The 13714-nt window shown below is 37.9% G+C and overlaps 1 protein-coding gene across 1 annotated transcript in view; it reads left to right on the top strand.

Moving 5' to 3' along the window:
- nbas (NBAS subunit of NRZ tethering complex) overlaps positions 1-13714 on the top strand; it is a 163972-nt gene that overhangs the window by 97474 nt on the left and 52784 nt on the right. Inside the window, exons 44-46 of the mRNA XM_008398001.2 lie at positions 4558-4808; positions 10487-10827; positions 12732-12956. Coding sequence (XP_008396223.2) covers positions 4558-4808; positions 10487-10827; positions 12732-12956 — 817 coding nt within the window. The remainder of the gene's footprint in view (positions 1-4557; positions 4809-10486; positions 10828-12731; positions 12957-13714) is intronic.

The raw sequence follows: 13714 nt of genomic DNA, 5'->3' as shown, positions 1-13714 counted from the left end.
ATCAGGGTATCATTAGTTTGTAGTTTACAGCACTTCTCCACAATATTATAAAAAAAACCCTACCAGAATATTTTAGGACTACTTAAATAACATTGAACTTCCAGATACCCATTTTTTTTTATTTAGAAAAATGTGAATCCAATGTGAACTTAACTCATTCTTAGAGACCATGGAAACATTAAAGAAAGCATTTTATCCAAGTGTAAATGAAACATCTAGAGAATGAGTGAGTTTGGATTTATGACAGGATGTGTGTCGGAAACCATTTACATAATTTATTTGCTCCCTCAATTCCTATATAGTTTATCGGGCTAGCAGTGCATCTCTTCTTGTTTCTATAGAACGCCTTTTCAGCAGAGTTTGAGGGTTGTTCGTGTTTGGAGGCAAACGTGTGTGTGCATCTGTGATAAATTCCCACTTGTCACATTCTGATATAGGGAAATGCTTTATGGACTCCGCTTAACAATAAATTACAACATGCACCTTCCTAAACCCTTTTCACAGCTGCTTTATGTGTGTGTGTGTTTCCACCAAAACCTCAAGATCATGACAAATCTGTGAAGTATATTCATGCTATAATCTCAAGTAGAAGCATCTGCAGTATGCCTATTGATTTAATGGATGGATGGAGGAAGGAAACGGTATAAATAGTGCAGTTGGGAGAATTTAAAGGGGAAAGACGTATATAGACCGAAGTGGGAGTGCAAAATGGAGATTTGACTTACATTGATCCCTAATGGGAAATACATTTTTTGCATTTCACCTTGTTTAGGAGCTGCCACAATTCACAGTTGATTGAATTGAAGTTGAATTTGCAGTCCAGAATTTTGGTCAACTCTGACTCTTTCAGTAAAACAGCAAGCTTTTTCTTGCCAGACTTCAAATTGCTCTCAGTCTTCAACATAACAATTGCCTGGGTCCTTGAAACTAAAATTGCTCTGACACATTCTTTTTTTTTTTTTTTTCTGGCACATTCCTGCAACCCCTCTTTTTGTGTGGTTCCAACTACATCATACTGCTGTGTGGTATAAATTGTAGCAACTTTATTGAACTTGTTGAAGACAATTCATAAAACCTGTGATGTGCTTTCCGAATGAATAAGTATAAAAACATGCATACTGGACTTAGTCCAGGGATCTACATCTTTGACAATCTAAAGAGCCATTTTAAATAAAATGTGTTTAGAAGTACAAATCTTGATTTTTGATGAGAGTAAATATGCTGTCATTTATATAGAACTACAATTTTATTTATATTTTTAGGTTATAGAACAAAGAAAAACTTAAGAGGATTGATACATTTTTATGCTTAGTTGATATTTATGACAAATTGTATTAAATAAGCAATAGTTTCTACCTTAATGACGAACATCCATAGGTTTTAATTTGTCCCCTTTGAGAATGTAAATAAGAAAAATACTATATTTTTCATGAATGTGCGTTTTACCATGAGAACCTTCTTAATTATGTTTTCTGACGACTCATCATTCCTTCACTACAAATGTATTAAATCAGTGAAATCATTTTCATGCTCAGCAGCTGGTGTTGAACTTCTTGCCTGTCTACAAGCTTGCTCTGTAGTATTTGAGCATGAAGTGACGCTAAAGGCAGTCCTGTGGCCTGACAGGAAAATTTAACATTGTCTTAGTTATTGATTAACGCTGCACACACATGATATGCTTGGCTGCTGAAGCTGTTGCTGTTTTCTTTTGGTTTGGTTTTATTTTTCAAGTTTTTTTTGGCACTAGTGGCCTTTCATGAACAGTAGTTTGACAAGGAATAAGAAAGAAGAGAGAAAGGGAAGGCAAGCAACAAATGGCCAGAGACCAGGAATCAAACCAAGGACAACTGCGCTGAGGACTAAACTCTCTTCATATAGTGCGCCTGGTCGACCTATTGAGCTCCTCAGGGCTGTTTTTCAAGAGTATAGACTATATTTATAGAATAAAGTTTGACAGGTCTTATCATTCTAGCAAAGCACCTGAAACCTTTATACATAAGGCTCTTCATTTTCTCCTGCTGCACATAACACCACATTCGCCTGTCCACTGCTTGTTTATTTGTATTCTCCAAAGATACTGTTTTTTTTTTTATTTAATTTTTTTTATCAGAACAGTGTCCATTGGACAGTGGGTGTGTGTTTGGTTGTGTTGATGAGAGTCTACCAGGCCCGCATTTACTCAATACTGCTTCTCATATTGCTGAGAATCTTACAGCTGCATGTAGTTTGACATCATTAACTGAATATATTCTATGTATTATGGAAAAAACAAGAAATGCTTTCTGCATTTTTCCAACAGCATTACAGTACAACCTCCCCTACTTTGCAGAAAGTTACAAGCATCCTCGACCCTCGGACAGCACCTCTTTGAACAATGCCGTGCTGGATAGCTATCACTTTTCCCTACAGTTTAATCTGTACTGTCTGATTGGCTCTTCAATTGAATAGGCCTCAAAATTTGGGGACATTAGCAATCTCTTTTTGTTTGCTATCTCATGCATCACATCTGAAGCAAACATGTTAATATGGGCCTGGGACGAGCCGGGAGACGAGGGCTGCGAGGAGCGGCGCAGAGATCAAATCAGATTAAATTGGCTCCTTGTTCTGGCTGGCTTTTGAAACAAACAAGAGAAGATTGTAATAACAAGCATCTGATATTACAGCCACATGAGTACCGCAAAGATAGAGTGGGGAAATTCTATTGCGTCCTTCGAGAGCAACCAACAAGGAAGCGGCGGCGGCGGCGGCGGCAAAGCCAGCGTGGCGGAGACTAGTAATGAAGCTATCAGAGAGAAATATGTTCACCACAGAGATGTTAAAAACCGCAGAGAAAAACAGAAGAAACGCTCCCAACTTAAGAAATGTTTTTTATCAAAACTCATAACCTCTCATCTTACTAAAAGAAGGTTTCAATTCATATAGTCCTCATTCTCTTTAGAGGCATTATGAATAACTAATGAAACAACCCTGATTGGGTGCCTGTCTGTGTGTGAGAGACAGAGCACTAGCTAAGCTGAGTGTGCTTCCCTTTGTATTAGTTCAGATGATTGCAGCCATATTAGAGCTCCTGTGGTGAACATGATTAGAGTTATTTACATTATTGAGCCTATTGTCAGCGGCTGCACCCGCTGTTGCTCTCTATTTAATTTTTTCATTAGCAGAAGCCTCCCAGCTAAGTGCGACGGAGAGCCCAGGGGAAGCATTGTCCACTTTGATGTTGTCTCGTTCTGACAGATAAACAGAACTCCACTCTTACGAACACGCTCCCAGACAGCCGCAGATTGCTCAGAGCCCCTCGGAGACCACCGGCGAGTAGCTTTACATCGCCCTTGCCTTTTTAATCTTTGTAGCGCTTCTTGTTTGACTTTAATTGCATTTCTCTGGGGTTTTTTCTCCGTTTCTTTGTGCTGTTCTGCTTCTCTTCATTTTAGTTTGGTTCCCGTTCTTTGGACCACTTGCTGCAGTTGACTTTTTGCTCTGTGGCTACACAAACTCAAATTGTGCTCAGATTAATCAAGTCGATGAAATGGCTTCCCCTCAGATTTTTGCCACCATCTGAACGTTCAATATATCGTCGACTTGACTTTCTTCCTATATACTTTCGATTTTATTTTCATTCCTCCTCTTTGTATAAGTTTGATCAGTTCAAATTGTTAGGATTGTCAGCTGTGATAAATATCCTAAATGTTTCTTTTTAGGGCTTTATTATTATTTTTTTATGACTTTTCCTACTGCGTTTAAACAGTTCTCAACCAATCGTGCTTACTTGTAGTCTTACTGAACAAATCTTTGGCTTTGAGGCTAAAATCAAATGCTTAACAAATCAAATGTTTAACAGATTTTTAAATATCTAACATGTCTAAAAAAAGACATATCCATTTTTCTGAGTGCCTGACACAAAATAAGACCAATCGTTCTTGTTTTATCTTAATTAGGTGAACTAGCGAACTATTAAACAACTATTTATATTTGCTAAATGCCAAAAATTTTTAGGAGAATTTTTTATAGATCTTTTTTTAAGAAGATTCATAGATTCATTTCCTTAATATTTGGTAGAATGGCCTGTGTGACTTCGAAATTCTTCCACAGTTTATTAGTTTGCCACATAGCTTTCTGTTTTCATCTGTTTTGTAAAGTTCACCAGTTTCTCCTGCAGCAAAGCGCTCACACAGTGTGATGCTGCCTTCCCAATATGTTGATGTTGGGATGGTGTTTCAAGTGTCCATCTTTTTCCTCCACATAAATTGGTGATACTTGTGGCCATCAGAAGTCTTCCTAAATCGTTGAACAACTTAGTAAGCTTAATGTAGTTAAACTTATGAACTTAAAGGAAACAAGATTCTCTATCGATAATCTGGCATTGAGCAGACGTAATTTTGATAATCCTATCTGGATAGTTTTAGATTTATTTAAACTCAGTGAGGGAAAAGCTATGTGTCTTTTTATACTGTGTATGTTAATATCTGGTTCCAAATGCAGTTGTGCTGTATTGATTTGATTCTCAGCTGATTTTTTAAAATATTTTTTTGCCCCCTGCTTTTTCTCTTTCACTTCAAGTCTTTCCACTGAAGAAATCGAAAGTCGGAGTAACTCCCTCAAACTGTTTGACACTTTGAAAAGAGACCCGGAGGCCTTTTACAGCCACATGACCAAATATGTTCTGCCCACTGTGGAGGGAAGTGACCTGGGCCGCCTTCTCTACTACTACACCTTAATAGACGCTGCAGGCTGTGAGCCTTATGTGACCACCATCATAAAACCAGACTCTCACGTCAAACTGCTGAAGAAGCTTCGTGCCGTTGCCAAAGGTATGTTTTGGGAGTTTTTTTGTTTTTTTTTGTTTCCATTTGATGATTTGCTGGTGAACTATATATATTCTTCTTTTGACTTTTTCATGTTTTCTTACTTTACAACCATAGGCTTCAGTGGATTTTGTTGATATTTTGACCGATGAAAAAGTTGCTATGATTGTATATAATCCTGAGCACACTTTTTCCACCATGAAACATCATGCTGGTAGCATCATGCTGGTGGGAGATACTTCACCTCAGCAGGCCAGGGAAGCTGCTCAGAATTGATGGAAAGCTTGGATATGTGATCTGTATTAAATTTTGAATGATTTAAACAAAAACTGTTCAGACAAATATTAGAGCAGCAGCATTTATAAATGCTAGGCATAAACAAATACATTCTATCTTGTGAATACCAGTGAAATACATTTTAAATGAAGGATTTATGGGAGATTTTCCGCCCCCAAATTGTGAGGATAAAAAAACAACAACACATATTTTACTGTGAAGAAAAGATTAAACATCCCCGATGACAAATCTACAGTGAGAGGTTACATGCATTATCTTTTATCTCCTCCTTGATCTTATTCTGTTCCTTTTATTTCTTCCCGATTGGTTCATGAAACACTTTTCCTGCAGTGCTGAAACCGAATGCAATCATTTGCCTGTAACTGAAAGAGACACCGACCCACGTTTGTATTATTAGTCAAATAACTGACACCCTGGGAGCCTGCAGTGACACCGTTGAAGTGAGCATTGATCTCAAAGGACATTGAGACCAGACGTCGCCCTCCCAGCTCTTCAGTACCTGATCCCCGGTTTTGTAAGGGTGAAAACATTGTCAGTTCTTTTGGGAGTTCAGTAAAGGTCAGCCTGGGTGTCATCTTGTGTTTTCACGCCTCGCTTCCTCCTTCTGCTCGTGGAAGTGCCACACATTTTAACAGTGACACATGTCTCTGTTTAAAACATGAACAAAGCAAAAACACACTAACCCGAGAGATCGACTTTAAGGCTTGGATAATAAACAAGCAAAATGTTCACTTGAGGTGTAGGCTCAGTGCACGGGAAGCAAATCAACCAATATGAAAGCAAAACACAAGTGTTGTTACATTTTCCAGATGGATTCAGAGGCATACTTGGCTAACTTTTACTGAAGTGACAAAAATCTAAGTGTGATTTACAGAGGTTGTGATATCTGGTAATGCCAAATGCACAATATATTAGCTATTACAGTAGGCTTGCTGTGCATGTCACTTCTTTCTGTTCTTGCTCTGTTCCTGTTCCCTCATAGTAAAGCAAAGGATTATTTTCTAAAGAACTGCATCAGAACCTTTAGTCTCATCAGCTGCGCTGTTCAGATGTTAAATGGAGTGCTTAATTTTTGGAGTTTGTTAAAAGAAAAAGCTTTTTAGGCATTGTTTTCTAGATGCATTGCAAAAATGAATTCTATAAATTTTGTAGGGATAGCTATTCTTGAAGACTCCAGGATTTATTCAGAACCTTCACCTCATAACTTTCATGAGAGACAACAGTGTCCTCGCATAACCTACATTTGTAAATGTTTTTGGAGTGATGGTTAACTATCATCCCAATAAAAGAATAAGGACGGAGAAATATTTATTATCTGGTGGATTTGCTGTGCATGAATGAATAACTTAATTCATGGTAATTTGAATCAGAGAGAGGCCAATATTCTTCTGTAACAGAGAAAACAAGTCCTTCTACAAACTATCCCAAAGGGTGTATTTAATTTTCTACTCATGTCTTTTTGATGGTGACTTAATTGATTCTTTATAAATATAAATTATATGGAATATGTTGTTTTTCAGCACTTGGGGTCAAATTTGAGACATTTAAAGCTGATAAAGAACCAATTTTTACAGATCATGTTTTGCTAAGAACCAACTCATGCAACACTCCTGGCACACAAGCTGCATCTATATATATTTTTCTCTGGACCAGGAACCTATTTAGCTACACTGACAGTAGTATATACATACTTTACTTCCTTTGCTGTAGGAGTAAAGTACATAAACCTTGGGAACTAGCTCCTGCCAGAAAAAAAAAAAAACTTCAGCTTGAATTTTTTTCAACATAACATCACCTCCTGATCTCCTGTCTTCATCAAAAATTTAGAACCGTAGGACCTCGGGAGGGTCTGAAGGATCTTTTAATTTAAAAAAATAAGCCAACAGTTCAAAGGCCCAAGAAATGACAGGACAGGTAGACGGTTCCCTCTACAGAAGCTTCTGTTTTGCTCCAAGTCCTGAAACTTTTTTGTTAGCCCAGAAATTGTTTCAAAACATACCTACTTTGCAGTGATTTGAATCCCCAAGCCTTCAAAGTTTTTCAAAGCTTTGTACCTCACACACACTTGCTAGTCATAGCTGTATCTTGATACAGGAGGTAAGCTGCGATTTTACACACTCCGTTCAGGGGAGGGATTTACTAATTGATCAGTTTTGCAGATGCTGGCGCATGAACTCCAACAGATGCACATTACCACACTCAAAAGCCTCAACGAAATCTAGAGCATTCAAATTCATGCAGGCTACTTGTACCTCAGCTGACTTTGTGACATTAACACATAGAAGCTTGCATTCCCTGAATCTCTTTCCAACTTCTTCACATACAACTTTAACGCAACCCACAAATTCACACTCTGTGTGGGTGAAATTGTCACACAGGCTGTTGTCTCCAGGGCCACTAACTTTCTGTTAACATGATCAAACTTTGACGCATTCTCTCTCAAAATGACTCATAAGTCACATGGGAAACCACATCAGCGCATGCAAAGTTTTGGTTGGATAGTCATTTACGCTAACCTTAACTCCAGCTAAGAACTTGTGATTATCCTGGCTGAAGATGGTAAAAAAAAATTTCAACTTGGTCTGTTAGACCACTCTTTACAAAAGAAGCTAAACCACTATAAAAAGGCCGCAATTGAGTTTGTAAATGCATACAGGCAAAAAACCCATTGTAAAAATCTGACAAAATTAAGTCAGATTTGATTTACTGGTTGGTACTATCGTGTTGTATAAGTATTCTGCAGCAGAACTGAACTTATGCACTTAACAAAGTAGATGGTATAATAAGGAAAGAACATTATATAGAAATCTTGAAACAATATGTCAACATAGTTGCTAAGATATTGAAGCTTGTGCACAAATGTGCCTTCCATAATGTGGAATAACCTTAAGCATAAACCCAAATTAAATAAAAAGTGTGTATCATTTTCATGTTTTGGTGTCTCAGTCTCAATCTTTTTGAGACATTTTGCAGACAACTGAGCTTGTCTGTATGTACATATATTGGTCAGTTATAGGAGTTTGGTAAGGAAGTATGTGCCAAAATTCTAACAAAATATATTGAGGATTCATGTAGAAGGAGGCCTGAAAACTTTGGACCAAGTCATAAGGTTTAAAATGTAAATATTCAGCTTTTTACCCACAATTAATAATAATTATTATTATTATTTTTTTTGGTATGCTGTGTAAAGTTTCAAGCATTGTAGGGGCAGCATCATGCTGTGGGACTGCTTTGCTCTAGTAATATTTAACTGCAAAATGTAGGTTGCATTATGAGGATTCAGGACTACCACCAGGCCAGCGGCTGAAATTAGACACAAATGCGTGGTCAAACATGAAAATGATTCTACACACTTGTGTCTGCTGATATAGTACCAAAACTGCCTTCGGAATCGGGCAGTGTGCATTAAATCTTCATACTGTCATCAGACAGTGTACCAGATGATTGTCTGAGTGTAGGAAGGAAGATGATGACATCCTCCATGCAGGAGACTGAAACAGAAGCAGAGAAAAGGTGCTTTAAGCAGAGCCAGACAGTGAGAAAGAGAGGACATGTGTAAGTGCGGTCTTAAATGCGGTTTAGGTGTTCTGTGTAGTGGTAATATAAAAGTGTTTGGTGTTCTGATTTTGTGAATTTTTATATGTGCTTGATTTTTTTATTTTATTTATTGTTTTATCAATATATTTACATGTATTTTTTTATTTTTCACATGGCTCAGAAGGGAGCCTTCTGAGCGGTGCGACGAAGAGCTCTCCACAGACAGGAGAGTATTAAATATTTAACATCCAGACAGGCAGCGGTGTTGCCACTGTAATGTGTCTGTCTGATGGCACAGGAGACCTCGAACATCTCAATGGCTCGTTCCCGTAAACACAGAGACAAAAACACGCTGGAGCCATGCCGTAGCGGTGGACTTGATGCAGATGTACTTGTGCACGATCAGGCAGCACTGCTTCAGCACACAACTGTCTTTATTATCCAGATCAGCATTTATGTATTTTGGATGTGCGGTAGCTTGTTAAACATTGTTTTAACATGTAAGCTTTTGTCATATGATTTATAAGCACATTGACTATTCACACCCCATGAATTAACACTACATAAACCTGCAGCTACTGTGCAATGAAATGTTGAAACTACTTTATCTACTCTGCCAATACAGTTATGAAACCAGAGATTTTGAACATATTTGTAAATTTTTTGCTCTTTCTTCCAGCTATGCAGTATAGTAAACTGAATGCTAAATGAATTTCCATTGTTTCAAGTAAAATGCATTTATATTCAAGGAGGGTTGTGGTTTAACAGATTAACACCTTATCTAAGGTGTGCATAGTAATTAAGCAGCTCCATTCCCCTTTTTAAATGGAGCCCAGAATGAGCATTAGCATATAATAAGAGGTCGTACATTTAAAAAAAAAATAAAATTGCTTGACAGCTTTAACGCCCCATTCATAAAAATGGTCATGGAGGGGGAAAATGTAGAAATTAACAGGAAAAAGAAGAAAAGTTTAACAGTAAGCAGGGTAGAACCCATTATCCTTCAGAGACAACCTCCATAAGTACCTCCGCCTACATGGTCTTTCCAGAAGTACGGGGTGTTGAGTGACCAGAGACATGATCGAGGTAAAAGATGGCAAAGAAAAACCTCTTCTGAGTTAAACAACAAGATTTAGCTAAACATACAAGAGGAAAGATTTTTGCAAAGATTTTAAATAACAGATCAAGTGGGAGAGAGGTTCTGATCAATAAGTCACATTCCTTCTGGGTCTGTAGAGGAAAAATAAGTTATTTAAAAAAATGGCAATAAAGGCTTGAGACATAATTTACCTTTTTTTTTCTTTTTTTTTTCTTTTGATACCAACAAACCAATGTTTTAAATTGCCCAATTTTATTTATAAAAGTAAGTGTACTCTCTGTTTCTGTATTTTTATTTACCCTTTATTTATGCAGGCTGTCCCATAGAGATTTAATCCAATTTATACTGTATACATTATCTTTGCAAGGTCTTAAAATGACTTGGATCTGTCTTTAAAACGTAGCAAAAATGCAGTTTATGATAAAGAAACCCAAAAATCAAACCCCCCAAACCATATAAATTTACAAAATACGGTGCAAACGCAATTAAATGAATCATAACTTTTCAAATGGGTTTCTCGCAACCCATTTGAGATGGTTAAGTGTTTGTTTACAAATGAGACCATTTTATTTGCTTCTCATTGAATTTTCTTTAGAATTACTGCTAACATTTGATGCACGACTGCTTTGATATTCAACAAAATCTAATTGTGTCAAAGAGTTGCTGGATGGGGAAAGGCAAGCCAGTTTTATAATATAAAATGTACTTCACTGTTTTTTTTGTTGTTGTTTTTTATCCTTGGTGTTTGCAGGTGTAAACTACAAAAAGCTGACTGATGAGTCGTCTGATCCACTGGCCACATTACAACCGGTCCTGACCAGTCAGAATGTTCTGTCCATCTCTAAACTCGCCAATCGGCTGCCTCTGCCCGGAGGCGGCAAGGCGACGGTCTCCGCCAGCGCAGTTCACGCAGTGTGGCTGCAGAAATTGTTTTGGAAAGGAGATCCACAGCTGCTGAAACGACCCCCACACAGTGATCAGGATTACCTGCATGCTTACGACACCTGTGCCAAGTACCTGGACAGACTAGTCCCCTCAGATGCCATCCGCTTCCTGGACAGTATCACTTTCTCTCCTGACGCAGCCAAAAACGTAAGCGGCATTTTGCCATCTTATATGTACGAATCAATATTTGCCAAATGGAAAGGATGGAAAAAGCACCACATCAGAGAAAAGTGTAGAACAAACTTTTTTTTTCCTCTCTGTAATAGCATCAGACTGGAATTGATAGCTGGGCATACACATTTGTAACTGTTTGCGGCCAATGGATCCTGACTGCCACCCAGGCAGGACCCGTATTGTGCAGGAGGAAGAATTGTGGGGAGTTTTAGTGACTACATCCACCTGTCATATTTCTCCCACCCGACTCCAAATTGTGGAGCTGATCTTCTCCTGTGCCTCCAGCTTCATTTTGAGTTGTCAAAAGCCCCCCATGCTAATTTCAGACGAGTAATTCTGTTCACATCCAAACTCTGAGGCCTCAAAACTCAGCCCTGATTTATAAAAGAAATTGTGAAATTTCCCTGGAAATGTCAGACACATAATTACAACTCTGTGAGAAATTGTCCTGCGGTAGAATTAAAGGGCCTTAGTGCACCTTATCAATAGTAGCCCACTGTGTCTTTTTTTCTTCCCGGCACCCTACCAGCTCCCTCTCAAGAACGTTGCTTTTTTTTTTTTTTCCCCTGCCGTTTTTCCCTTATGTCCCTTCTCTTTCCCTACAACTCTGAGGTTTAATTGATCCCCCTCTACTTCAGAGCCAATTAAACCCCAATTCCCACCAGGCGCAGTTTTCCCTCTGGTCTTTAACATGCAGATTACCTCTCAGAAACACATCGCTTTTCTATTCCTATTCTTCCCGTCATTTTGAGCCCTTCCTGGAAAAAATCCAAACCCCTCTCACTATCAGGACTACAGCTGACCTTTAAGTGCTACTTTGCTCTTTACAAGGAAGCCCGATCAATTTCTTACAAGGCTAAGAGGTGCGATGGGTAACTGAGGTTTGTCATTCTACCCACTGGACAAATTTTTATGAAGAGAAACTCCCAGCATTGGCAACCTCCCTTCCTGACTATTGATTTTAGATAAACCTTTTTGGTATCATACCTGAATTTACAGTTTAATACAGATTGATCTGGCCAGGTGATTCAGTGCAAAAAAAAATAATAATAAAAAATCCCAACCTATGTTTGGGTCAGATCAGGCAGCATGTCTTGATCAAATTTAAGACGGTCAAATCGGAACTGGATTAATCAACACAGAACGGTTTATTTTTTTCTTTCAACACAAAGTTAAAGATTCATCAAATGGAGATATTAAGCTATTTAGTCAATTTGTATATTTGTATTTCTATCTATCTGCATGTTCATACATCCTTACATGTAGTCAGTACATAAGACAATGTTACATGATAAAAGTACATTTTTTATGTGACAAAATGTGAAAAAGTTCAAGGTTCGATTTAATACTGTGGATCTGAATGTTTGAAACACCATCTTGTGCTGGTGAAGAAAAAAAATCCGATGGCTTCATAATATCTATTATGCTTGAATGAGAAGTGGCAGCTGTGAAGCCAGATAATGTTGGTGTATCCACCTCGGTTTGACTGTGTGTGCAGAACATGTCAACGGCTGTCTACTTTCATGTAAGAGGGTAAAACCTTCAGCCAAAGGCCCTCTCCTCCCCGCATGAATAGTTAACCTGCTCACACTGAATAAAATCAATCACATTAGCCTGACTTCTATGATGTCTCTTACACACGCTTCTCTCTCTGACCTGCTTCTCCCGCGCATTTACACTTCAAGTTCCTGTTATTATTTCCATCGAGATCGATTGCATACCTTCAGCATGTTATGTTCTGAATTAATAAATATCACCTGCCAATCCTGTCCTCCCTCTCTTTGCTCAAATTGACCTCAATCTTCCTCACTCATTTGCTTTTCTTATCACATTTCTCCCCGTCCTTCGACCTTCCATGTCCTCTATTCCCCGTCCAGCTGAGCGTCCAAGCGAGGTCGGAGGTGATAAAGCGAGCCTCCAGAGCCCTGCGCCAGCTGGCCGAAAAGAACAGGAAGAAAGGAATTGATAATAGTGGAGAGCATGAAGGTACGGACCCAACAGAAATGACTTCAGACGAGGCTCTAGCACACCTGCAGCAATCCGAGGCCCACCTGGACACTCTGAGTCATGCCTTCATCCTGTCACTCAAAGACAGCCAGCAGGTAGGACACATCTGCCACAGTTCAGCTATGTTTTTTTTGTCTTTTTTTCTTTCAGGATGAGAATTTCTCTTTATGCAACAGTGTGTTAAAAATATCAACTTAAGAAAAAAGAAAATGTTTCAAATGAAATGCATATATTATGCAGATATTTTTTTTATGTTAGTCATGTGGGACTGATTTGTATTTATGTAAAAAAAAAAAAGTATTGTAATAAAATATTTTTTTTAAAGTACTAATAATAGCATTTCTAAAGGCTGTTTAAATTGTTTTACTTATGTTTCCACAGAAAAATATATATATATTTATTTTTTTTGTTTTCAATAAGATGCACATACTTGTTTTACCCAAAATTGATTGAAACACAGACATTATTTGTTGTTAAATAAATAGAGGATTTTTGTTGTATCCTTTGACAAGCTAAAAAAGGTGTTTTAAACTTAAAATAAGAAAAATTCTTAGATGTGACAAATTTGATATCAAGGACTGGTGGATTATGTATCCCAAACCCAACCTTGGGGTCTTTCCTCAATATATTTCCTCTTGTTTTCCTATTTTGTCTTTCTGCAAACTGTAGAATAAATGTTCACTAGTCCCACAGAAATCTTTAAAATACTCTAAAATCAATCATGGGAAAAATTAAGTGCATCCTATGAGGCTTTAGCATCAAGCTCACTTTCTTTAGTCCTTTGTGAGACTTGCTCATGGCTCACTATGGCAACTGTGCCAGAAATGGGTGGTATATTCAAATCCAAGTCTGC

This window comes from Poecilia reticulata, chromosome 21 (assembly GCF_904066995.2).
Source record: "Poecilia reticulata chromosome 21, P_reticulata-male-v2, whole genome shotgun sequence".
Lineage (NCBI taxonomy): Eukaryota > Metazoa > Chordata > Actinopteri > Cyprinodontiformes > Poeciliidae > Poecilia > Poecilia reticulata.
The sequence above is the reverse complement of the archived record's forward strand: the minus strand, read 5'-3'. Positions and strand labels throughout refer to the sequence as shown.